Source organism: Eretmochelys imbricata, chromosome 10 (assembly GCF_965152235.1).
Source record: "Eretmochelys imbricata isolate rEreImb1 chromosome 10, rEreImb1.hap1, whole genome shotgun sequence".
NCBI classification, from domain to species: Eukaryota; Metazoa; Chordata; order Testudines; family Cheloniidae; genus Eretmochelys; species Eretmochelys imbricata.
Genome location: NC_135581.1, coordinates 34214636 through 34240172, shown reverse-complemented (window position 1 = coordinate 34240172; position 25537 = coordinate 34214636). Strand labels below are relative to the sequence as shown.

Below are 25537 nucleotides of genomic sequence, written 5' to 3'. Positions count from 1 at the left end.
TTGATGGTGAGTCCCTCCATCATAACAAAAGGCCAAGTACAGTTCCAAGAACCGTTCCCATAATCAGGGTAATAACAATTTATTCTTCCTGCCCCAATAACAGAGACACTGGGGATCCCACAGCAGTCAAAGGGACCATTTGGGCAGCTATGGCCTCATTCTAGGTGGGGTGGGTGTGCCTATGCAAATGAGATCAGCCCCTGAAGTTCTTTTCCACAACTTGCCACACCTCACCACCAGATGTCAGGGTGGAGCTCATCCTGACACTGCTTACATCGGTAAGCCACCCATGGTGACCAGTGAGGATGATGCAGAGGGAGGGTGCAGAACATGTATGGGTTATGGATAATAGATTGTAATACTGCCTCCCCTTCCCCCCAGGCAGTCCACATTTCTGTCCCTGGGCAGATCCGTTTCAGTCCATTAGTCTCGAGGTGAGATCATCCCTGCAGGTCCTCTGCCAGATCAGGACTGTGGGTGGGCCCTGACTTCAGAATGGAGTAGCTTGTGATCAGAACATGATTGAAGCATCTCCCATCATACCAAAAATCCAGAATGACTCCCCTTGCATAGATACACCCTGTTGTAAGCCACTCAATGAAACAAAGTTATCATTTATGAGCATATGGAAGATGTTTCAGAGTGGCAACTCCAGGATCAGTCCCACTATAGAGGGTCTGTGATGTTGTGGGCTGGTCCATATATACCACAAGGATTCCTATACCCTCTCTATTTGCTGTATATCACACCCTATTCACCATATCTCAAGACTCATATCAAGACCTTGTCCATGAAGGAGTAGATCTCTAGTGCGTGCCTTACCTCTGACATGCAGAGAGCTTGGCACTCCCCTTCCTGCCCATCCCTAGGTTCACACGTCACCGAGACACCAAATGGCTAAGGCTGTACTAATTCACAACCAAGGGAACTATCCAGCCATGGGTCCGTAAAAGTACAATAGGAGGCCTGTAGCAGGGTGGCCATTTGCCTGGCACCCCCTCGTGGCCAAATACATTTCCACATGGCTCTCGCTCTGTTCCCTTTCTTCAGGAGCAGCACACAGCCTCCCAAGGCCATCACCAGCCCTCCCCTGAAATGGGGTCCGTAGCCTAAAGTAATTCAAATAGACCTTAAGGTCACAAACGCAACATTCATTGTACTAGCTCCATAGTTCATACCCACCTCCAATGCAACTGCCATGCACAAAGCCCGTATTCCACTCTGCAGACACCTCGCCTACCTCTATATGTGCACACAACCTTGGCACTTCCGGCTGCCTTTTACATTGACAACACCTGACTCCTCTCAGGGGAGTCTCCTCTTGCAACAGCGCTGGCTTAGACCCAAGCTCTCCAGCCCCTGGGCAAGCCCCCCTGACACAAGGCCTCATCCACAATCAGAGCATGACGAGAACTGGTTTTATTAATGAGCTGTCTGGCTTTGGTCAGCCGAAGTCTGGAGCCCTTGTCTATTGTTGTCTGGTCATGTAAAGAGTGGAACTCAGGAGTGATCTAAGGAGCAAATAATGAACCCCTGCTGACCAGGCCATGCCTAGGCTGGTTGCACCTTACGCTACTGCCCCTTGCTGGCTGGGACAGGGAAGGGAAACCATGGAACCTGCACCTGCAGCCTCCCAGAGCAGCCCCATTGCAGTCATGGGCCCAAGACCCCATGCAGGGCACATCCCCTCCTGCAGCTCAGGTCAGAGCGGAGCTTTGCTGGAGGCTGCCCTCGCTCAGGCGGGCTCCTGTCCCCACTATTAGCACAGCACTGGGCACGGTTAGCAGGCAGCACCCCGGGACGCACCCAACCAAGGGGCAGGGCACGGGAGCTGCACCCTGAGCATCACACAACCCCCTGTGCCACAGCCCGGGGCGGGGCCTATTGTGAGTGGGGACTGGGCCTGGCCGGGGCGGGGCCCGTGGGAAGGAGGGGTGTGGCCACGTGCAGGGGCGGGGTCCGTTGGAAGAAGGGGCGCCGCCAGCCACAGGGGCGGGGCCGAGGCGGAGTAGGGGCGGGGCCTGGCGCGGGGGCGGGGCTGCCGGCTAGGGGAGGGCGCGGCGGTGGCCGCCTGCGCCCGCGGGAGGAAGCGGCGCCGAGAGGCTCGAGCCGGCACCATGAACCGCTTCAAGGCGTCCCGGTTCCGGCATGCGGCGGCCAAGCCGGCCCGCAAGGAGGTGAGTCCGGTGGGGCAGGGCCGCCCCCGCAGCCGCGCAGTGTGCGCTGCGCCCCGCCTCGCCTGCCGCCTCGGCTCGGGGGGGCCCTGGGGACCCGCGGTTTCCCAGCCCGGCCCCCGGGACCCCACGACCTCCCACCCCGCCTCTCTGGTTCCCCGAGCCCCTCTCCCCTGCTTCCCCCACCCCACGCTAAGGGACCACCCCTGCTTCCCGTGCCTTGCTCTGGGGCAGCCCTGGCCCCCACCCCATGTCTCCCACCCTGCCCTGGCCCCTGGTGGTCCGTTTCCATCCCCTCCCCCACAGGTTTTGTGGGGTAGAGGGCACATGGCTCCCCCCTTGGAGCTCCTTTCCCGGTGCTCCCGGGTGCAGGTGCCAGGCAGAGCTGGGTGATGCAGTTTGAGGGGCTCTGACCTCCCATGACCCTGGGTTGGCTGGGTGGCCCCCAAAGTGCCTTGTCCCCTCCCCTCTATCTCCCTCCCACACCATGCAACCTGGGGTGACGGGGGATGACGTCTTTTCTGGAGGTTCCCCAGTCCCAGGTGGTCCCAGGCAGCCTGTGGCTGGGATGAGCTCTGGGGTCTGAGTCTGTTTGCTCCCTCGCTCCCAGTTACTGCACTGGGATCCAGTGGAAGTAAACCCCTCTGCTCCCAGCTTGCTCTGGTGTCAATGGCCATGTGTGGTGCAGGATGGTGGAGGTCTGGTGCCTAGGTCCTGGAGTGGGGGGCTCTTCCCTGACAGCTGGTGATCTCCAGGTGCCTGTCCTGGCTGTGAGTGGATATGGGCCACCCAGTTTGGATGTATCCGCGCTTCCGCTGTTCACATCCAGAGCTCTGAATGGCATTGCATTTCCTGGGCTTTGTTTGCTCTCAGGCCATCTCCAGGCTGCTTTCTTCTGCATCATTTTTTAACTGTCAGAAATCAGAGAACAACTCTCATCCCATCAGCCAGTCCCTGAACACACATGCCGGTTTTATTGCTGGTATGAAAAAATCTAACTGGAAAACAAGATCCAGCTGACTCGAAATGAGTTTTCAGTGACTTAGTTGCTATCTAGGCTGCCTGGTTGGCACCCTGTCTGTAAAACACAAATACCGTTGTCTTTCTGTGTTGGATCTTAGCATTTTTCACCTAGGGTTATCTGCCTTATTGTAAGTGTTCTCCCTGGAAACACTTTTTCCTAATGACACTGCTCTGCTAGATATTCCGGTGCCATGTGGCTTTGAAATGCTAAGTTTACCACAGTGTGCTGTTCCAATGGACTTCTCAAAGAGTTGTTTGCAACTGTTTTCAGTTTAGGTTTTTGTATCACAAGATGTTCTCAGCATTTCCGCCCTCTCTTCCTCTCAGGGGTTGAGTAACCTCTTCCCTATGATGTAGAGCTTTTCTTTACAGAGCAAATTTCTAGCTTAACCTGCTAGGAAATGAAAATGTTTCAACATGCCTTTATGCTAATGTGGCAGAGACTGGCAGTGTGCATCTATGCTACCAGTGAATTAGAGCAGGAGGTAAGGACACTGCATGACCGCGATCCACAAATGCAACTCTACGGACAACTTCTCTCAGTACAAACTGGGAATCTTGGGTGTCAGACACTCTGAGTGCAATAAGCTACAAACTTAAGCATTAGGAAGCAGAAGAGTGAAGGTGGTCTAACAAGAGCCTCATCCTGCAGCCTGTTTACATGTGGTGAGTGGCCTCATTGGCTTCTGTTAGCTCACTCATGCAAACTGAGGCTAGGGGATCAGCCTCTTAATTTGGAGGCACACAGCTTGGGTTCTACACCTCAGTTATATAAGCCTAACTAGTAAGTGCATTATGCAGGGACTGCATTGGGAGTTAAGTATGTTCAGCATGACTTTCACATTTCCTCACTCTTGCAAGTGTAAATTGGCGGCCATTAAAGGCAAAAGAAATATATTAATACCCAACTACTTTCTTTACATAAACGGAAGATTGAACCTGCTCCTGTGATACCAGGGGACTGCCCAAGTCAATTCTGTGCCCCTGAGTGGTGCAGAGTGGAACTGTGCAGTCCCATGATTCTGTAGATAAGAAAGTGAGGGTGCAGACTTTTAGATAGCTTGCTGCAGTACTGTATAGTGAACAGTGCATGCACGTGTGAGAAGCTCTGAACTACTACATTAAAAATGATGAAAATATTTTGTGCCTGTGTAGTAACAATCTCCCTAAAGAGTCTAAAGTTCTGTGACTCTCTGCCATGTTCTTCACAGCCCTGCACTTCTATAGCAGCTGATTGGTGGGGATCTTGGAGTGCTGCACAGGCCATTTGCCCCAGCTCAGTTCACTCACCCCAGAGGTGGCTTCCTTTTCATGGGTTGGTAAGAGAAGGGAAGTGATACTTCTGAGTGCTCAGAAATGAGAGGTGCTATATAGCTTGTCAGGGTTGTTTTTGTACAGAGCAGTGTAATTGCACATGGCACTTTACACTCACATTGGACAATGTTCAGTGCTTCCAGGTGCTCACAGTTCAGTAGAAAGCGATCACAGAGCACACTGGCTAACTGTTAGAGTATCTGACTCACTAAACGGAAGAGCGGTTGGTTTTTGTTTATTGGGCAGCAAAGTTTAGCTTTAAGCTTTTAACTATCCCCCCTCTCAAACAGTTGATTTAATGTCCATTAGAACTGTTTGAGCCAGTCATCTTGTGGGCCAGTGTTGTGCAAACTTCACTCACCTAAATCTGCTGTTCTGCTGCTGGACACCACTTGGCCCTGATGTACCTCTGACCTGGCCTGTAATCCCTGTGCTATTCAGGTCTAGGCTCAGGGCATAGCTCCTTGTCTGCCTGTCTCTGGCACACAGTGCTTCCCAGTGGCAGCGTGAAACTGACCAAGATTGCATCTCTTCTGCAAACTCTGTTCAGGAGCACAGGGCTGATCCTGGGGGAAGGGAGGGAGCTGGAACAGGAGGGAGCCTGAAAAGAAAAGGAACTGCTAGAAAAGAAACTGGGAAAGGAACAGGAGTAGGAAATGCCCTGGGGTGCATTGCTGTTGGATCGCCCACTGGGAGATCAAATTTTGTCTGTCTGTATTCAGACCAGCAGATGGCTAGGACTAGGGGACAGGACCAAGGGAGGAAGTATTTCCTCATACTACTCTAGTGACCCCATCCTGACCTGCTGTTTCTGGGCATGGGAGGCTTTTTGACACCCTGTTATGAGAGCCATAAGGGCTCTAGATTAGCCCTTCTGGGTTCGGTGGCCTTTATGGGTCAGGGATGAATAAATAAAGGGCAGGGGACTAGGGGCTTGTGGCAAAGCCCCCCTTGAGTAAAGAGCTAGCAAAGTGAGGGAGGAGAAACAAGGGATGGTATGAGAGGAAGATGGCAGAACTGACTGGGATTGGGGAGTTTGTCTGAGAAAAGAGGCATGCACAATATCCAGGTAGGGAAGAGGTGAGTGAGTTGGGTAACTGCAGGTGGAGATGATACTGAGTTTTTCGGCTACCAGTCTTATTCCATGGGGTGTAGTCATTTTGCTTACCCAGCTAGTCAGGGGTATGGTGCATTATTCCCTTTCCTGACTTAAATACATTGCCTTGCATTATGGCCCTTCTTCTTCCCTGGGTGCAGGAACACTATGCTCAAGTGGTACTGAAGTGCAGACCTTGAATCTGTTGCCAGTTTGAAACCTGAATCTCTTCCTAGATCAGACAGAGCAGGTCTGAAGGCAAGGCGGCTCAGGCCCTGCTGATAAAAGCGAATGAGGAATTCCACAAATACCTTTCAAGAACCCAGGAAAGAGAGGGAAGGCAAGTGTTAGGGGGTGAGGCTGGTGCCATGGTGGGGGGCCAGGCTGCAGGGTGATGAAGCTCAGCTCTCTGAGGGAGGCTACAGGGCTGCCTGGCGTTGGAGATTAAAGTCCAAGCAATTCGGGAGGAAAAGTCAGTGGGAGGCAGGGGAGGTGAGGCTGTGACAGTGCAGCAATAATGAGCCTTGAGTATTGTGTCTGCAGCTTTCCTCTTTCAGCAGGCTCAGGTGAGTGACCTGTTCCCTGATGCCATGTGGCAAGGCGCGGCCAGACCAGGGTTAGGGTTTATTACTGGCTTGCAGCTGCGAGTGAGACCACTTGACCTTGCTGCCCCTCTACAGAGCACTGTCTGCTCTCCATGAGATCTGGTGTGTGTGACCCAAATTCTGATTCCTTAACATGGAGAATGTTTTTTTTTTTTCGCCTTCCATATTTTTAATTGCAAACCATAAGAGTTCTCATAACCCAGGCCCTGTGCAATGAGCAGTTGTCTGCCGGCAGTTCTTGTGTGTGTCTGACAAAATTGTGCAGGTCAAATTAATTCCGCAGGTAAAAGCGGAAGCAATGGCCTAGTTACAGCAGCTGCCTGCACCTCCCGATAGGTTCTTTGCACACCCGCAGTCAGGTGTGCAGAGCCAAGAACCCACCTGGCCCATTGATGCTTCTGTCGAGTGACTGGAATCTTGACTGGCTGTGGCTAAGTTTTCTTCAAAGAGTTGATTCTCTGTATTCAGATTAACAAACTGCTAAATTTCGAAGGCATAACAGGAGCTGAGCTGCTTGCTAAACAGCAGTGGGTATAAAAATACACTCCGACTGGCAGGCCTTATGGACGTCGCTGCTCATGCTGAAGGCTGTGGGAGTCGCGCTGGCAGCAGGCCCAGGTTTTTGCTGGGCTAGTTATGGATATTGGTAGCCAGCGAGGCCCAGCTTCTTACAGGATGCTCGTGGCTTGGTTTAGAATAGAATCCCATGCTTTGTGGAAGTGCTGGGCTGACAGCTGTGGAGAGCGAACTCCTCTGCCCGCAGAGCAGGGCAGCAGCATGGAGAGTGGCAGTGTTTGCTCCCCCCGCTCCCACCCAGAGGAGCCAGATCCAGGAGTTGGGGCAGGTGGGTCTCCATAGGCCACTTGTCGTCTTCTCTGCTGAACCTGCCCACGAAGGAACAAGGGCTGCCAGTCAGGAGGGCCTGCTGGGAGTGTTGTCCAAGCCCCAGGGCTCCTGGGCAGCAGCTTGGCAACACTCATGGGGGTGCCAGGGAGACTCAAGCCTGCAGCATCAGCTGTGCTCCATGTCTCTCGCTCCCAGCATGCCTTGCTGCTTTCCTTGACATGGCCCAGAGTGCAGCTGGAGCTGCTGGTTAAACCAGCATCCCTCTCTAGCCTGAGAGAGCCCCAGGAGCAGGGAGCGGTCAGCTCCTGCTCCAGCACTTCCCCTGCCACTCCTGTGAGGTGAGACCAGGTTTGACTGGGGTGCCGAGAAATGGGGGCAGAGCCTAACGTCTTGTCCCAGGCTCCATAACGCCTGGCTGTGGCCCTGAATGGGAGGGGCCGGTTTCTGGTGAGTGTTTGAGGCTGCTCATCCCCTGGGACCTGGAGGGAGATCAGCACCACACATCGCCTCTGCGTTCAGGGAATAATGGCAGCCTCACCACTGTCCTGGCCTCGGCTTTGAATGGGTGACCGAGAAGTGAAGGCGCCACAGCGATCCCTGGTCTCCAGCCCTGCACCATTCAGCCTCTGCCCTGTCCGTGTCCTGGGGGACAAAAGTTGCTCTGCCTCACTGTTTGGAAGGCACCTGAGAGCGAGGCTCGCATTCTGTCCCACAAATGAGCTTGAGGTCTGGGAACCAGGCAGCTACTGTAGCTAATTGGGCTTGGAGAAATGGGGAGAGATGAGTGTCTGTCAGCCTGGCCAGGCTGTGGTAGCTCCTTAGAGGTGCCTCAGGTGTTGGGGGAATGCACCTGTGTTTGGCGGAGCTGTTGTCTGCTGCGAGGAAGCCTTCCCCTTGGCATGAATGAAGTGTGGATGTCTGCCAGCGTGCAGCAGTGAGACGAGGAAATGATACTCGGGGTGCACAGTAAAATAGGTCCTACTGGAAATGCCACCTGCTGCTAGTTAAGTCTTCCTGACCAAAGGGCCAGGGCCCTAGGATGGGCAGTAGGGGGACAAATAGACACTTATAATCTCCTCGACCCATGTGCTGTTTAATAGACCACAGTATCTCTCAGAAAACGGTTTCAGATCCTTTAGTTCTGCCATCTGAGCTATTGCGTGCCTTTACCTTTGTACGCCACTCAGGATCTACAGATGAGCAAGTGCTAGGTACGTGCAGAGGATTATGGGTGTAGATTGTAACCCTTTACGGCAGATTTGACGAAGTCTCTTAGCTGTGATATGCCACCTGCCCAAACTCTCCTCTCTGAGAGGGGAAACTCTCCCTCCAAGGACATGGTTTGCTTGAAGGAGTGCCCCAAGCCAGGGTGCTACCTTGTGCTTCTACTGGCTGCCACCAGCATGCTCTGGAGTGCAGCCAGGAAGCTACATGCAATCATCATGAGCATCAAAATACAACAGCGGACAGCCCATCTGCTAGTATGGAACACCTACCTCCAGGGTAGCCATGACTAGGACTGGTCTGTTCTGTCCCCTCTCTGAGTGGCCAAATACCAGCTTGTGTACTTGCCTGTGGATTGTAACCCCATGGAGGTACATGCAGAACCCATGGGCTTTACCAGGCCAGTGTAAATTCTAAACACAAAAGGAGCTTTCCATCTCACTGCTCTCAGCTGGGTGGGTCACCCTCTAAGTGAAATGGACTAGTCTGGCCTAGGATTCCACAACGGCCCCATGAAGGCCTTCTGGAGTAGCCTCAGTGACTCCCTGATATTGAATAGCAGCTGCTTAAACCTCCTGTGAGGTGTGTTATGCTACTCCGGTTTGGGAGGCACCTCACTACCATGGGCCTTAGTGTGAGGAAGCCTTGTTTATGCCTGCCAGGGTCAGCTCCCCAACTCTATCAGCCTCTGGCAACACAAGCACTGCCATCCCCCATGGCTGCCAAACATCTCCTTGGTGTTCCCCTGCCCCTGGTCCACTGGACACTGAGTTTTCAGGTCCTCTGTTCTCGAAGGAGAGGTACGCCCCAACTTTGAGTGATGCCGTCAAACACAGCTCCTCTTACCACCTGGCACTTAAAAAGCAGGTATAAGTTTACTTAACAAATACAGAGATTCAAGTGACAGCAAGCAGAAATATTGGCTACCAAGGGTTACATATAAAATAAAATCATAACTTGCATACTATAGCCTAAACTTAACTCCCAAGGCATTGTTGGTTTAGAGAGAGAGCAAAATCCTTCCAGTGTATTACAGCCAGGCTTGGCTGGGACCTTCTGTTTGTGGGACAAGTCACAGTGTCGTCTTGCCTCCACAGTGGAAAGATGCAGGATTTCTGTACAGATATAGTTCAAAAATCCATTGGCTTCACTTGCCAATTGGATAGCCATGGCTGCTTGTGTTTTCCTATCTAGGATCTCCGCTGAAGACTTTGCAGTCACTTGGTTAGCATTTGGCCCAGACTGTACATGTATACTGCACAATGGGCACCTAATATTCAAAGACCTCACATGATCCTTTGGCGAACTATTACATAGAGACCAGACTCCCTACAACCCTTATGCACCCCTGTGCCCTTGGCCAGTTGGGCCCAAGAGCTCCCGGAGTCCCAGTACGATCTGTGCTGATTTAGTTCCCCATTGGTAGAGTTTGTGCCACTAGAGCTTCCTATCCAAGGTCAGAATGGGAGGCTGCACCTCGGCAAACTGCTCATCAGAGAAAACAATGAGCCAGGTTCATCTCTGTCCTAGTGCTGGCTGGGGCAGAGAGAAGCGTGTGTACACCCCCTATCTGGTAGCTGCAGGCGTCGGGGCAGCCCTCAGTGCAGGCTGTGTGGATGGGGCGGGGTTAGGCCTCTGCTATGCTCCCCTTTGTGCCGGGCAAGCTGGTGCTAAGCATCCCAGGGCAACACTGAACAAGGCCCACTTGCTTCACCTTCCATCCCTGCAAATTTAGCAAACTCTGTGCCACGTTACTGAAATGCAGACACCTCTGGAGTGAAGGTCCATGGTGAACTTACAGGCAGCAAGGTGAATACCAGTTAGGAGGATAGAAAGTTTGGACAAGGCGGCCAGGGTGAACAGCTACTCACAGGAGAAGTGCTGAGAAATAAATATATTTTTCAAGACACTGTCAATGTAATCTGTTTTAGTCCTTTCCCAAAAGGAGCTAAAAGTTGTTCCAGGGCCTTCATCGGCCTGAATCCTCCTGGCAGTTTTTGTGGCCTTGCAAATGCTTTCCTATTTGTTATGATTTTGCTGTGTTACAGGCCCTCAGGAGGTGAAAGTGGCTGTAGAGGGGAAATAAGGAAACTGACTAGACTCAGAAAAAGTGGTGGAGGGGGGAACCTCTTCTCTAAACTTTTACAGTAACTTTGTGTGTTCCTTGTAACAGTAGCAGGCTAAATACACTGGAGGCCCAAGTGACTCTTAAGAGGAGGGTCCCTTTCATGTAAGGTGGGGCAGTTATTTACGGTCTCATTCACAAGGCACAACAGACTGCGTGGAATCCAGCACAGCCATTTGTGCAGGATTTGAACATGCTTCCGGGAAATCTAGGTCTGATGCTTATTCCACTCAGCTATCTTCTCTGCCTAAACAAACCTCAAAGCCACCTCTTGTTTTCCTGCTGAAAGATGCCAGCTTAATCCTGGAGGCCAAGGCTTTCTCCACTGAATAGATAGAACAGGGGCAGCTTCTTGCACTGCCTTGTATAGAGACTATCTAGAGGGCAGGGAGGGGATCGATTGGTCTCCATGGTCCATTTAGTCCTTGCCTCCTTACCAGCAGTCTCAGCAGAGATGTCAATTGATTCCATCTAGGGAGGTGGTTAGGAGACAAGGCACCTGTCCGTAGGGAATTGGACTCACCGCAAACTGTAAGGGCTTCCCTTGACCTCCAGCATAAATCCAACTTTTCCCTTGGCATTAAGAGGGATGGGCACTTCTGTCTCTGTCTATTTTTCTACGATGTCTCTATCAAAGTGTCAGTTACAGACCGCGGGGTGGTTACGGTTAGTTTAGAATGCAGTGAAGAGGGTTAACAACGGGTTTCTTCTACTATTGTGTGATTTATTCACTTGGGTGTCTCTGAAATTTCTCACAATCTCCTCTAGTCCTGGCTAATCTAAATCATTGTCATCCTGCAAATATTGCTACCTCACTGTTCACTCCCTTTTCCAGCTCCAACAGTATTTTTCATGTTGAGAATAATATTCCCAAATCATAATCTTTGTCCCTCTTAGCCAAAATGGGATCAGATCCCAGGTAGGAACATTCCTTCATCTTGTCACTCAAAGGTGAGGATTAGCATTTAAATGTAGCTGGCCTTTTAAGTGCAGATGACTAAAATCATGCCTAGGACAGCATGATGCAGATCTGGCAAGTGCCTTTATTTGTTAAATTCCTTCCTTCCCTCAGTATCTGTTCCCCTTCCTCTGCTAGCCAGCAGCCTCCTAATCTAGTGCCCTGCTGACAGCGCTAGCTCTAACAGCAGTAAAGTAGCTAGGGCCCAAACCAAAACCTCTCAGTTTGAATGAAAAGGGATTGATAAAATCTAATATGACCAGAAGTATTTTAAGATGGCTTTTTACTGTGAACCTTCTCCAGACCCTAGGGTCGCATGAGCATCAGGCCTTTCGGTGGCAGTGACCATCTTTGCCACTGAAGCTTAGGGATTTGCAAAGTAAAATGTTGACATTGATTTCTGTGCATTGTTCTCCGGTTTCCCTAGTAGCTCCAGTGACTGTAGGAACAGTCATTAGCGCGGGTGACTGGGAGTCAGAATTCTGGGCTCTGTTCCAAGGTCTGCCACGTATATTTGCCGCTTATATTTTGTTGAACTCATAGATTGCAGGGTTGTGTTAACAAATTGTCTGTAAAATGGGCAGGGGCTACAGTGGTCTAAAGCGATGGCAATTGTGGATCAATCCGAGAGAAAAGCTAACCTTGTAGCTCGCGAAGGATATTGTCTCAGTAACTCTGGGTATGCACAAGCTAAGTTTATTAGGAAGCTGCCAGTAGCTGCTGAGTGGATAGAAATCCCTTGCATAGGCAGTCATAAATGGTTAGTCACCTCTATTCTAGAGTTGGACTTAGCCCTTAGAATGCTGATATTTCCAGCTTCTCATCCGAATGGTTACTTAAAAGCATGTCTGTCTGCCTCATCCGGAGCATTAATTTCCAGCTGAAACAGAACGTGGAAGTGCTCTACCAAGTTAAACTGTCCGGCAACAAAAATAACTGCTAAGTGTTTTAGGATGATTTCAATTAAGTCCCTTTCCTCCGACCTGTCTCAGACAGGAAGTGTGCTGAACAGAAGCAATCTGCTGACATCAGTTCAAAACCAACACAACAATATTTTGTTGCTGAGCACAAAACTCCAAAGGGTTGATCGAGCTGCCTTGAACTGTTAACAATTTGGGAGTTCGAGGACTGGAAATTACATTGAGCCACAATTCCAGACTGGCTATATTAGGCCTTGGACCAGCGTCACGAAAGCACTGCTAGTCCAAAGGTCCAGTGAAAGTTGACCTGCCAGGGCTACAAATCAAGGCTGTGTGCCATTAGAGATCACATCTTTTCAGTGTTCAGAGTAACAGCCGTGTTAGTCTGTATTCGCAAAAAGAAAAGGAGTACTTGTGGCACCTTAGACTAACCAATTTATTTGCGCATGAGCTTTCGTGAGCTACAGCTCACTTCATCGGATGCATACCGTGGAAACTGCAGAAGACATTATATACACACAGAGACCATGAAACAATACCTCCTCACACCCCACTGTCCTGCTGGTAATAGCTTATCTAAAGTGATCATCAAGTTGGGCCATTTCCAGCACAAATCCAGGTTTTCTCACCCTCCGCCCCCCCGCCACACAAACTCGCTCTCCTGCTGGTAATAGCCCATCCAAAGTGACATTGGATGGGCTATTACCAGCAGGAGAGTGAGTTTGGGGGGGGGGGGGCGGAGGGTGAGAACCTGGATTTGTGCTGGAAATGGCCCAACTTGATGATCACTTTAGATAAGCTATTACCAGCAGGACAGTGGGGTGTGAGGAGGTATTGTTTCATGGTCTCTGTGTGTATATAATGTCTTCTGCAGTTTCCACAGTATGCATCCGATGAAGTGAGCTGTAGCTCACGAAAGCTCGTGTGCAAATAAATTGGTTAGTCTAAGGTGCCACAAGTACTCCTTATCTTTTCAGTGGCGTTCGACACATGATTTGTAGCCCTGGTAGTTCATGAGAACAGACTCACAGCAGGGCTTTCCAATTCCCATTGTCCCTCTCTGTCCCTGTTCGGTTCTGCCCGGGGTTAGTGGGTGGCAGCTGTCTCCAGGGGCTAGTGCTCGAAAACAAAGTGGTGCTATGCATGGAGCTGCTCTGGGCCCTGTTTCTTGCACAGAATTAGCTGTTAATTTGCCGCGCTTGGAAAGGGGCTACGTCCTGGCATTGGCCTGGGGATTAAAGAGGAAGATGGTCCGAATGGTACTGCCCATTTCTCACCCGTTGGTGTCCCTGCTAAATGCTCACCATGTAACTTCTTGCTGGTCACAGTTAACCTCTCCATGCTTGTCTCTGCCAAGGCCTCCTGCCCCAGAGAAAGCTGAGTCTGGCTGAGTCTCTCATGGTGCTGTTGTAGGTGGTGAAAACGCTTCTCAATTTCTGCTAAAATTTTCTTGGGCACATGCTTGAAAATCAAGGCAAGGGCCAAAAGATTCTGGGTCCTAAAGCTGGCCTTTGAGGAGGCTGGGGGTGGACTGAGGCGCTGCTTCCAGTGGCGATGCATGGGGGTGTGTGGAGGCTGTGGGGCGACGGGGATTGTTCAGAGCATGGGTGCAGATGCTGCTCTGTGCTGCAGTGATTCAGCCGGGCTCAGAGGCGGGCGCTCAGTCCCAAGAAGACGGAGTCTTTCTAGCCTGGAGGAAGCAATGGATAAAGCGGGACTCTCTTGTCTGCGGGACTTTGCCCGTTGCCTGGTAATGAGGGTCAGCACCTGGGAAGCTGCTTTGGCTCTCGGCTTCTTCACACTGCCTCAGCTAGGAGTGATTGTTGAGCACGGACACACACGTCAAAAAGACCTTGTCCCAGTGACCCAGACTTGGGCTGTACTGAAGTTAGATTCCAGCTGTGGGCCGTGCTTTCAGGGCACCCAGGAAGCCCGGCGGGTGCAGAGCATGTGTCATAGGCTATGTCTGTTCTGCAAACGAAAGGTGTGTTCCTAATGCTGGGTAAAATAGCAGCGAAGACATGGCAACTCCGCACTTGGATTCCACCTCAGGCTCCCTTCCAGGCTTTTACGCCAGCTCCTAACCCAATTAACAGCCTCAGGGCAGTGTCCTTGTTGCTGTTGTAACCCAGGTAAGCTAACCTGAGCTAAGGACACACCTCTTGTTTGCAGTTTAGGCAGAGCCCTTGGCAGGGCAGATCCCAGAGCCTGGGTGCAGTCACTTACCAGGTGACATGTCAGGTTTTAGATTTGCCTGTACAAAGCTGCAAGTCTTCAGTGCATCCTGGCTGCTGGGGAGCAACTCCTGTGATGCCAGGACTGGTGTAGTCAGCTGAAGGTTTCTGTCCCCTGGTCAGTAGCAGGGAGTTCAGTGAGGCATCCTTGGCTGTGAACTCAGACGTGTCTACTCACCACATGCACCCCCTTGTCAGATAGTGCTTGAGCTGGGGCCCATCAGGGCGCGCTGCGAGACTCCTCTACCATGGGCGTGTGGAGGGAGGAGGAGATGCTCATTTCTGTCCAGACAGTGTGATTGTGGCTCTGCTCCTAGAGCCCTGGATAGGGGCTGTTCTGCATGAGCCATCCGGACAGGATTCAAGGGCTGACCCCCTCTGGGGTAACTTCGTGCAGGTAGGCCCAGAGCAGGGCTGGATTGCCAGGCTGGCACTCCCCAATCTGAGCAAGAGGGGAAGGGCCTGGGGGTGGCAAATAACCACTGGACAGGATTCCTTGGGAACCAGCCCTGGGATGCCTGTCTATAACTCTGGGCTTGTGGGGACAGGGGTGGAGGGGATTGAGCTGTGGAGTACTGAAGCGTGGGGAACCCCACTGATATCTTCTTGCCCTGACTGGGGAAGCCTTGTTCAGGGGGGCTGTTTGCCATCTGCACCCCCAAGTGACAGTCTGAGAATCATGTGCTCTGCACTGCTTGCCTTGTCTGTGCCCTGGGGTGTGCCTGGGCAAGCCTGCTGAGAGCACCCTTGGGCCAGCCGGGACGGGAGCAGCTACTCCACAGAACTAGCTGCAGTCCCAGAGAGAGCCCAGCACTGCTAGAAATGGAGCAAGGGAGAGGGATGCTGCAAGGAACCCCCTGGGGCAAGCAATGGCTTGGGGAGATGGGGCACAGCTGTGTGGTGGTGGGAGGATGAAGTGCTGCGTCTCTCCCTTGGATGCATGGGAGATCCAGCTCCATGGCTGCTTCTCTACTCCTTCCCCTCTTCCTTTTCCCCAGCCCACTCAGGGCAGGGCTCTCCTAATCCCGATTTCTCCTCTGGATTCCAGGCCTGGATCAGGGATATCCGAGCCGGCTCCACCACCTCCTTTGGGAACCACATCAAGTCCAGCTGCTGCTTGATAGCGTTTAATGCTGACTCTGCAGGTAAGGCGCTGGGTGGGCCGAAGTGGAGCCTTGGCAGAGAAGGGTGATTCAGATGTGTGTGGAACACAGCTAATGTTCCCATTAACCCTATAGTCATTGGGGCCCCATTGTGCTAGGTGCTGTGCAAATACACCCTGCCCTGAAGAGTTTACTTTCTAATTAGACAAAGGGAGAAAGGAAACATTATCCCCATTGGATAGGTGGGGAAACTGAGGAACGGAGGGGCAGTGACATGCAGGGACTAGAACCTGGGTGTCTCAACCCTCTAGGAGGCTCTAGACTAATAACAGGATGATGTAAGTTAGAACAACCAACAGTAGGGAGCACAATAGGTGAAAGCAGAGGCAGGGAGGCTGGGTTACAAGACCATGTGATTACTTATCTTCATTAAAGACATGAATATAACGAACCTCAGTGTCGGGCGCCTGCCTCGTGGGAAAGATGGCTCTAGCAGCACAGTGCCCCATGTGCCCTGCGGGACATTGTGCCCTGCGGGGCAGAATGTCTCTGGGAAGCATGGCAGTACCACATCCCAAAGTCTGTGTCTGTGGTTGGCGGCTGCCCCATTCGGGTACTGGCCTGGCTTTGCTTGGTTCCTGGGATCCACTGAGGTGTCTGGAAGTGAACAGGGGGTGACCGTCAGCTCAGTCATTACTCACCAATAACGGACTGAAACTGGAGTGGGCTATGTGGACCCTGGTGACTGTTATCTCCCCCAGTAGCGCTCTGTGCTTCAGACCGGACTGGTACGAAGCCGGCAAACTCCCTTGTTGGCACTCTGCTAATGACTGGTCCAGGCACTCTGCGGCGGTGGCTGGGGGGAGATAGCATGTGCATGCCCTCAGCCCTTGGGGTGTCATCTGTGACTATGTGATACGTTGTCTGTTTCACTGCAAACCTGAGTCTCCCTGTGAACATGGTGTGGAGATGGAACCCAACACCTGCAGGAGATGGGAGCTCCCAGCTGAGCTGGCGTCAGAGGCATGTCTGCCCCTGGCTTGCTTTTGGATGCTAGGCGTGCATGGTGTGTGGCACTCCTGGCAAGCAGTATGGTACTCAGCAAGGGGCAGCCATGGTGGACTGGTGGGCAGCTTAGGACTTATGTTGTCTTTCAGGCGTGTTGGGCATCGTGCCACTGGAGAGCCAGGATGGAGGGAAGATGGCTGTGTCCCAGCTGTGCTGCCATTCAGGTGAGCTCACCAGACCAAAACATATCGAATGAGGGACCAGCACTAGTGGGTGGGAGCCAAGCAGTCTCAAAGGCCTCTCTGACGCTGCCAGGAAGGGGCAGGTTTGTGAGGCACATTCCTATATGCTGAGAACAGGACCGAGAGCCACCAGATGCATTTCACGGGCCAGCCACTGGAAGGCAAGCAGTTTGTGATTAGTGACCTGGTGCGGATTTGAACCTGTGACGTAGCGGTGAGAGTCTCCCTTGCCTACTGCTAATCCATGAGCCTCCTCCCAGCCATTGCATGAGGTTCTTACAGCCAAGCAGGGCATGGATCTCTGACTGGGTCAGTGGCCCTTTGGAAAGGAGCTGTCACTTGTCGCCCACTATCCCTGTGACTCACGTGCTAGGACAGAGCGCACGAGAGTACTTGACCGCTTAGTGGGATTGCAGAGCAGCGCCTGGACAGTCTGTTGGCCTGTCTCAGCACAGGCTGCCTGCTCCAACCGGAGGATTTTTCAGGGCATATGCAGCAGATAATCAGAGCCGGAGGAGTGTGGGTGTTCCTTTTCTTTTTTTTTAAAGGCTTTATGGGCCTGTATCTCATCATTTTTTACAAACGGAAAAGTACGCAGTGACCTACTTTCTTGAGCGTGCCAGATGCAGCAGAGGGGCTGTTAATTACTGTGTCCGCCTCCCTCCCCCAGGTCCCTGCAGATGGAGTTACAAGGAGCGCCTTTCAGTGGCCTGCATGCCGAACCAGGGAATCACAAAGGGGTGTTTTGTTACCAGCGGCGTTGCTTGCTGAAGCAGGGCCTCACGCCGCAGTAGTGCATCCTGACAGAGCTGTGCATCTGTGTGCTGGCTGTGGTGCTATCTGGGCTGGACACTGTCTGGCTGACGTTGTGAGGCTCCTGCAGATGCTGACACCAATTGCACCCTTAAGTTAGCAAGGCATTCCACTGCCTCTCTCCGTAGGGGGCCAGCAATGGAAAATCCACTTGGGCCCAAGCCCTTTGATGGGTACAGAAGGCCTGACTGTGGGTATTAAAGAGCAGGTTTTCTCCCATTACAGGTGTACAAATCAAACTCAGAAAGCTGAGTCCTCGCTCTCCTGGGGTATGATGGGAGCTCTTCTGGCCTTCAGGTGGGATGGCTGGATCTTTCACACAAAGTGCTTTCCTCCCAGCTGTTCCATACATTTGAGTTGAGTAGCTGTCTCCCCTCCTCCCTCCTTCAGGGGTTTTCAACAGTCGTCCAAGAAAACTGGAATTTCTTACATGGAACCAATCGCCACAAGGCCATTTTGATCTGTCCCTAACAAAGCACAAAGGGCAGCGAGCTAGTTCTCCCCATCCCTTGGCAGAATGCCTGGGACAGGCTAGTTAGCTTGTGGCAGCAGAAGGGAAAGGAAGGCGTCCCACAGCGGGTTAGCAAGGGCTGAAATAGAGCCACTCTGCTCTCCCCAGATTCCTAGCTCAGCAGTGGGGCTTCAATGATCATCTGATCTTCCAGCTGCTCATGAGAAAGGAGCTGCTAAGGCAGCGGAGGTTAGTCCATTGCTGCCTGCTGGGAGCTGTGGGCTCTGGGAGAAGCATGTAGCAAGGCTGTCGTAGGGCAGGGAGCAAGTGGGCCGTGGCTGCAGCGGACATGCTGCAGCCTTGGAGCCGAGAGCTGGTGTGCCATTGGAGTGAACCTCTGCTCTCCCCTCTCCCCATCAGATGTGGTGACGGACTTTGACTTTTCTCCATTCGACGCGCTCCTGCTGGCGACAGGCTCTGCTGATGAAACCGTGAGTGTAAATCGAAACGGGCCGAGGGGGGGTGCATGCGGCAAACCCACTTGAGCAGGGGAGCGGGGCGGTCCTATGGCCCTGGGGTCATCTCTGGGCTGTGGCTTGTACAGGACTTTTCTTGGAGAACTAAGGAGTGGGGCTGAGGGGCAGCCACAGAGGGATGGGGATGTAAAACGGAGCTGTTCGGAGGAGGGTGCTTGGCCTTCAGGCTACGAGAAGTATGAAAACGCCTTCCCAGTTGTTGCGGGAGAGGCAGCTGCTGAGAGCCCAAGGAGATCAGTGAGATGCGGGCTCAGTGCCCCCTCGGGGTCTGGGGCAGTGACGGGCTATGGGAACTGTGCTCTGCTGGCAGCAAGCCAAGATGTTCATAGTAGCCACCTCTGGGGCGGAGGGCAAGGCTCAGGGGCAGCCACATTTGTGAGGCAGGTGGGCTGTGTGTCTCCTCTGTCCGTGCTGGGGAGGGAAGGGGAAAGGGCTGTGATTGGCTTGGCTCTATAACCCCACGTGGCACCCAGGCTGTGTGCCCAGTTGGGTAGGACTGGGAACCCCACAGAGGCTCCAGTCACCCTGCCTAGGGGGGACAAAGCCAAGGAGGTGAATGGCTGAGCACTTGCTGCCAGCTTTCTAGAGTAGGGGAGCCCAGTTCAAACCCCACCTCCGCACATGGGCGCTGTGGCAAATGGAGCCTTCTGAGTGTGTGGCATCTTCCTGGGGGATTTGGGCATGGGGGGAGGGGCCTTCAAGGGGTCTTGCTGGGGTTCACCCTAGTGTCTTGGGCTGTAGGTGAAGGTGTGGCGCCTGTCTGAGAGTGGCCAGGACCTGCCCTCCTGCCCTGGAATGACCCTGGGGCCGGCGGGATGCCAGGTGGAGACACTCCAGTTCCACCCAACAGCGGATGGCGTCCTGGTGAGCGGAGCTGGGAGAACGGCAAAGGTCTGGGATGTGGCCCAGCAGAAACCCCTGACAGGTAGGCATGGCCGTCACAGTCCTGCAGAGCATGTGCCCTTGGCCCAGGTGCAGCCTTTCCTGAGTGAATGCTGGAGCAAGTCTCTGCTCAGCTGCATTTACTCCAGGAACTCCTGCTACCTGACTGGGGCTAGTCCCTTGGCCGACTCTGTGTCCCCTTTGTGGGTGTGGTGTTTTTCTGAATGACCTCAGTGCTGGTGAAAGCTGCCACCTGAGCAGTGCTGCAGGGCACAGGTAGTGACTGTCCTAGACACCCATCAGGGTCTTAACCCAGTCCCGAAAGGGCCACCCTGCAGGGAGTTCAGGCACCATGGCCCAGTTATTCCTTGGCCTCCCTGCTGAGACACCCGTCCAGAGCATGTGGTGAGTGGTGGTGTGGGCACCTGCTGCCCTCACTCTGGGGTGTGTGTGAGACCAGCACATGTGTCACGCTGGCCACTGAACAGCCCTTGTGTTGGGATGGCGCTTGAGCACCCTGGCCTCAGCTGGGTTTGAGCCAGGGCCCTATATGAAGGAGGCCTATGCCACTGCTAGTACCTCGAGCGGCTCACTTGTCCTGGCACTGCCTGCATCTGAATTGGACCGGAAGCCCTTGGGGCTGGGGCATGGCCCTTCATGTGAAAATGAACCGAAATTCGGTCACCTGTTTGTTACTTTCAAGCAAAAAATCCAGTATTTGAAATGTTCAAAATGGAAGGGTTTGGCTGGAGAAGAGACTAATGCCTGCAGTGGTGCAAACTGCCCCCACTCTTCTAAAGTGCTGCCGTGTGTTAAGTGTCTGACCTGTGACGAGACTGTGTGTTTGTGGGGGAGGGGAGCAATCACCCCCCTTTTGCCCTCCTCTAGTGGTGACTGACAGCTGTGCCCGCCGGCAGCTTGTGCCCAGCAGGGATTGACTCCAACTCTCACTCACCTCCCCAGCACTGGAACCTCACGGCGACCTGATCCAGAGTGTGGCCTGGAAACAAGACGGTGCCCTCCTCGGCACCTCCTCTAAGGTGAGCACAGCGGGTGCACCAGGTCAGGTGGGCTGGGAACCCCGAGTGCTATTTCCTGAGCAGATCTGGTGTGTGGCGTTCAGGGGGGGCACACTGGGGTACGATCAAGCCATGGTGTGATGGGAGCATCTAAAGATCATTCTCCTCCCTCTGCTGTGCTAGGAGTGCTGCTGCTGGAGCCTGGCTGGCTGCCTCTTCTCTCAAGCAGCCCAGGGCTGCCCACCGCAGCACCTCGGGACAGGCTTGTAGAACCGAGGTGTGAGTGTCGAGCTGCTTGTGCACTAGATGCCCAGGGCTCTCTAGCCTCACCCGCGGCAGAGCTAAGCCTGGACTAGCTCCCGTCTGCCAGGGAGCCCATGACAGCGGTGCAGTGGGGGATGGGACTGGACAGCTGCTGGAGGGGCTGAGCCTGGCAGAGGAGAGGGGAAATGGCAAAATGCAAAGCGCTCCTGTATGTGCCGTCCTTGGTCTTGTCCCTACTGAGCCAGCAGGCGCGGGCTGGAAAGGTCTGACCTCAGTTCTCCTTTGAACTGACCCAAACCCCTCTCACCCCGTGTGCTAGGGGAAAGGAGTTCAGCTTTTACCAGTGAAAGGGGTCTGACAAAGGTGAGTCCAGGGCCTGTTGCAAGGGGAAGGAGCAAATAAAATACGTGGTGGCTGATTGTCCTGGCTTGTGTGCTCCAAATGCACAGCTTGCTGCTTTCCAGTGATGACGTCCCACCCCAGTACTAGGGAAATGGCAGAGCCTTTGTCTAGAGAGTCACTCGCTTGGAAAGGCAGCAGGGAAACCAGCAAATGCCTCTTGCCATACGTGCTCTGACCCCTGCAAAACCCCTTTCCTAGAGCCACGAGGCTAGCACCATCAGTGTGCCAGCTTCTGCTCCACGTGGTATTGCCAAGATCTGTCATCAGCATTTCTGCTTCCCTCCTCCAGACTTAGGTTGAAAACACTTGATGTGTTATGAACAATTGTGCTGTCTCCCTGCAAACATACAGCAAAAGCAGCTAACCCATCATCTTCCCCGTCCCCACCGCTCTCCTCCCCTTGACAGCCTTTGCTGTTACCCTTCCTCTTAGCTCATCATGTGAAATCACTTAACAGAAAAGAGGCTGCAGTTCCTATGGCATTCCTTGCCACAATTGGGCTGTTAATCCTGGTTCCCTGTTCAAATAACATCACCAGCTGGGTTCTGCCTCCCTAAATTCCTCCTGCAGTTTCAACTGGGTACAATAGTCACTTCCTATCCTTAGCTGTTATGTAGTGTTGCTGTGTGCTATTCTGTTCCACCCTAGAGGCAGCTGCATTAAGAGATTCCTGTGAGGTGGGTAAGCTCTTTGGGATCCTGCATTAACACAGGGTGCTGTTTTCTTACAGTTATGTAAATCCACTAGTCATGGAGTGGGAATACAAGAGGCTGGCCTGCACTCCAGAGGCCTGCTCAGTATCTGAACACACCCGTTCCTAACGAACAATTTGGCTCTTCCCTAATAAGGGTGTCTGGAGGGAAAAGTGTAGCAGGGGAGTACCACTCTGCAGAGCAATGCTTGATGCAGGGACCATCTGCTAGAGGAGTAATGGCTCTCTTTGAGTGGGACCTGCATTCTGGCTAATCTTCAGCAGAAAGCCTGTCAACATCCCTGCAGAGGACAGAAGAGGTTGAATGGAGGGGAGGGCATGACGCATTCTGTAGTACTATATGTTGCCAGCAATGACTAGTCAAACATATGGGCGGGTGGCGAATGTGAGACCAGAGAGTGACCCTGGATTTGGTGTTGCTCCCTGAGCAGTGTGTGCTGCAGAGGTGGAGTACTCTGTGCAATGTTCTAACGCTATGTAACAGCTGGTTTGGTTGCATGGGTACCAATATAACCTTCAGGCAGCAGGTCTATGCATAAGAACTGCAATCATAGGGCAGAAACAAGCTTTCCTGGGGATATGCTCAGCAAGTATAGAGAACTGCACCACAGTGCACAGTAAGCATTTCTCCAAGTTTCTTTCAAGTCTATGGTGCTAGTAAACTTGATTCTTCGTTCTGTAAAGTAGGAATGTAATATTCCTGGAGTCACTAGATGGTGCTATTGCAGATTGTAGTTCTCTTCATCTGGCTGAATAAGAGTTTAAATATTTTATTTACCAGATATTGTCAAGACACTGTCACTTAACATCAGACTTAATCAGTATTAATGTCATCATAACAGTCATAAATAGGGCCCTACTTAACTTGCAATATTGTGGAAATTGCAGATTCTGCAATATTAGGCTTCTACTACAATTTTGACAGCGTGAGCCCTGCCATGCCCTCCCAGGTGGCTGACAGCAAAAAATCTCAGGGAAAGTAATAATGTATTTTATTACCGCAAACAATAAGATCCATTATTACTTTTCTGCAATTTTCCATGGCTTGTCCACAACTTGGCTGCAATTTTTTGACAATTATTCTGCAATTCAAAAAGGGCCTTAGTCATAAATAGTCTGTCAGGCAGTGCTACAGAATGGTCAGCAGGGGTCACCCAGGATTTTCCATGGTTCTTGATTTGCCTGGCTTCCAACAGCAGAATTCATGCAATGTTCCCTCTAATTTTTTACATCCATGTGCAGAATTAATCTTATTATGTGCACCAATATGGAGGTGATGTGTGTGGTGGTGGGGCTGAGGGATTTGGAGTGTAGGGGGCTCAGGGCTGGTGGTGGGAGTGGGCTCTGGGGTGCGGCTGGGGATGAGGGGTTTGGGATGCAGGCTGCCCCAGGGCTCTGGTAGGGTGAGAGGACTCCCCTCGGCCCTCTCTCGCCACAGCAGCCCAAGGCCAGGGGAGAGGCGCCTCTGCCTGCGTGCCCTTGATATCCGTGTCGCCCCACAGCTTAGAGGGAACTTAGTTACTAGGTGTGTACAGAAGTGTTTGAGATCCTGATGAACAAAACTCTCATGGTCTAAAAGTAGAATTTCTTGATCCAAAATCAGAACCAACTGGATTCAAAGTAAATTTCTGCAACTTGTCCCCCTCTCTGATTGTCCAATCACATTCCTCCAGTTTCTGTACCCCATGGTCTCTGAGTGTATGCGCGATCCTTGACATGGCTGGTGCTGGCTCTCCCTGGCTACCTGGATACTGCAGGCATACTGCATTTTTGTGCCTCTACAAGAGGAAGTGAGGCAGTAATATTCCTGTTGATACTGGCAAATCTGTCTGCAGCTGGGCTAATGACTTCTAGCTCTAGCTGCTGACTGGGGAAGGCAAAGTCAGACATTTGTGACAGCTTGCTGATAGCAGCCCAGGTAATCACATGCCATTGATTGGTTGTTCTCAGGGCTGTTTCTTCCCTACCTGGCCGCTCTGGTGGGCGACTCGCTCTTTGTCCCGTCCCTTCTGTTTGCCCACAGGATTGCAGACAGCATGGCTGAAGTGCGGTGAAAGCAATCCAGTGATTTTTCAAGTTGCTGGCGTTCTCATGACTCGTACTAGTCAATGGAGGCATCTGACTGCCTTCGAGCTCTCTGAGTGCAGGGCTTCCATTGGCCAGCCTGGAAGGGCTGATGCCACCCTCTTGCCGTGGCAGAGTTGACCTGGTGTGGGGGATTACAGGCTCCTTGCTTTAGTAGGTGATGCTGGAAGCAGTTGACCTGGTGTGGGGGATTACAGGCTCCTTGCTTTAGTAGGTGATGCTGGAAGCAAATACGACACTTCAGCAGCAAGGGGAAATCCTGGCCCACTGCTGTCAAGGGAAGTTCTGCCATTAGTTTAAATAGGCCAGGATTTCACCCCGGATCTCTGGCCCTGTACGCCTTTAATCCCTCAGGTCCCTGAAGACTGAGCTTTGTCACTGCCAGTGCATGTGACTGGAACCATCAGACTCCTCCAAAGCTGTTGGGTCTTTGCTGACCACTGTCCTGGGTGGCAAGCGCACGCTTCCTCTCCTCGCCAAGCTGTGGGGGAGAGTCCAGCGCTGTGTGTCACTCAAACTCTCCTCACATCCCACTCTGCCTGGGTCCTCCAAACAGTCCTGCCCCCGTCCTGTGCTCTTGTTCTCTGAGGTAGATCCTTAACCATATTCCAGCAGTGCCCAGGCACCTTGGCCAGGCTTGAGGCCTGTTGTGCTAGGAGCTATGCAAACACAATGAGAGGCAATCCCTGCCCTGATGACACTGCCATTAAAATGACCAGACCAACGGCGTCTGAGCGGAAGGAGGCTGTAAGAACAAACCCTGACATGCTCAACCCATGGTACGGCAGTGCGACCAGCCTGAGCTGGGTTTTGCTGGGAAGTGATCAGCTAACCAGCTGGAGGATGGGAAAGGGGCGTGCACAGGGCAGGTGGGGAGATGGGGGAGGACATTGGCACCTGCAGCAGAGGACAGAGAAGGCCCAGTCAAAGCATTGGATGCCGGTGATCTCGGCGCCCAAAGGTTCCTGCTGTGGCTGATCCTGCCCACTCCTGTTCTTGTGAGTGGCTCCTCCCAGCCTGTTCTCTTCCCCAAGGGGTTGTGGTGAGGGGTGGGGTCATTGGGGGCTGGTGCCCTGTGAGGACAGTGTGAGAGGGGTAACTGGGTCAGTCTCCCCCGATGGGATGGCTGGCCCTGCCCGGCCCGGTTTCCACATTGTGCTGCCCCTGCTGAAATCCAATTACCCCAGCGCTTCTGCTGCTCATTGGAAGATGAAGGGGAGAACTGGCTAGGTCCTCGGCTGGTTCCACTGTTCTGGGTTTCCTTGAATTGGGTGGGAGTGAGGGACAGGCCCGTGCTGCGAGGTGCCTGTGCAGTGGGCTGATGCGCTGCTCTGGCCAGTCAGCTGTGTGGAAGGGAACGGGCAATACTCAGCCAGTCTGGGGCAGGCTTGTACCTGCTTGTCTTATCAGCAGAGGTGTTGAGGGAGGGAGCCCTAGCTCCATTAGGGCCCTGGGTGTCCTTGTGGATGCTTTTCATTCTCACCAGCGTTAAAGGACCTGT

General features: G+C 52.7%; 1 protein-coding gene across 1 annotated transcript in view; it reads left to right on the top strand.

The window, feature by feature from the left end:
• Window positions 1-2063: 2063 nt before the first annotated feature.
• Window positions 2064-25537, top strand: part of CORO7 (coronin 7) — a 174013-nt gene continuing 150539 nt past the window's right edge. The window contains exons 1-6 of the mRNA XM_077827628.1: window positions 2064-2177; window positions 15568-15664; window positions 16780-16854; window positions 18557-18627; window positions 19414-19597; window positions 20518-20594. Of these exons, the coding sequence (XP_077683754.1) occupies window positions 2118-2177; window positions 15568-15664; window positions 16780-16854; window positions 18557-18627; window positions 19414-19597; window positions 20518-20594 (564 nt within the window). The 5' untranslated portion in view covers window positions 2064-2117. The remainder of the gene's footprint in view (window positions 2178-15567; window positions 15665-16779; window positions 16855-18556; window positions 18628-19413; window positions 19598-20517; window positions 20595-25537) is intronic.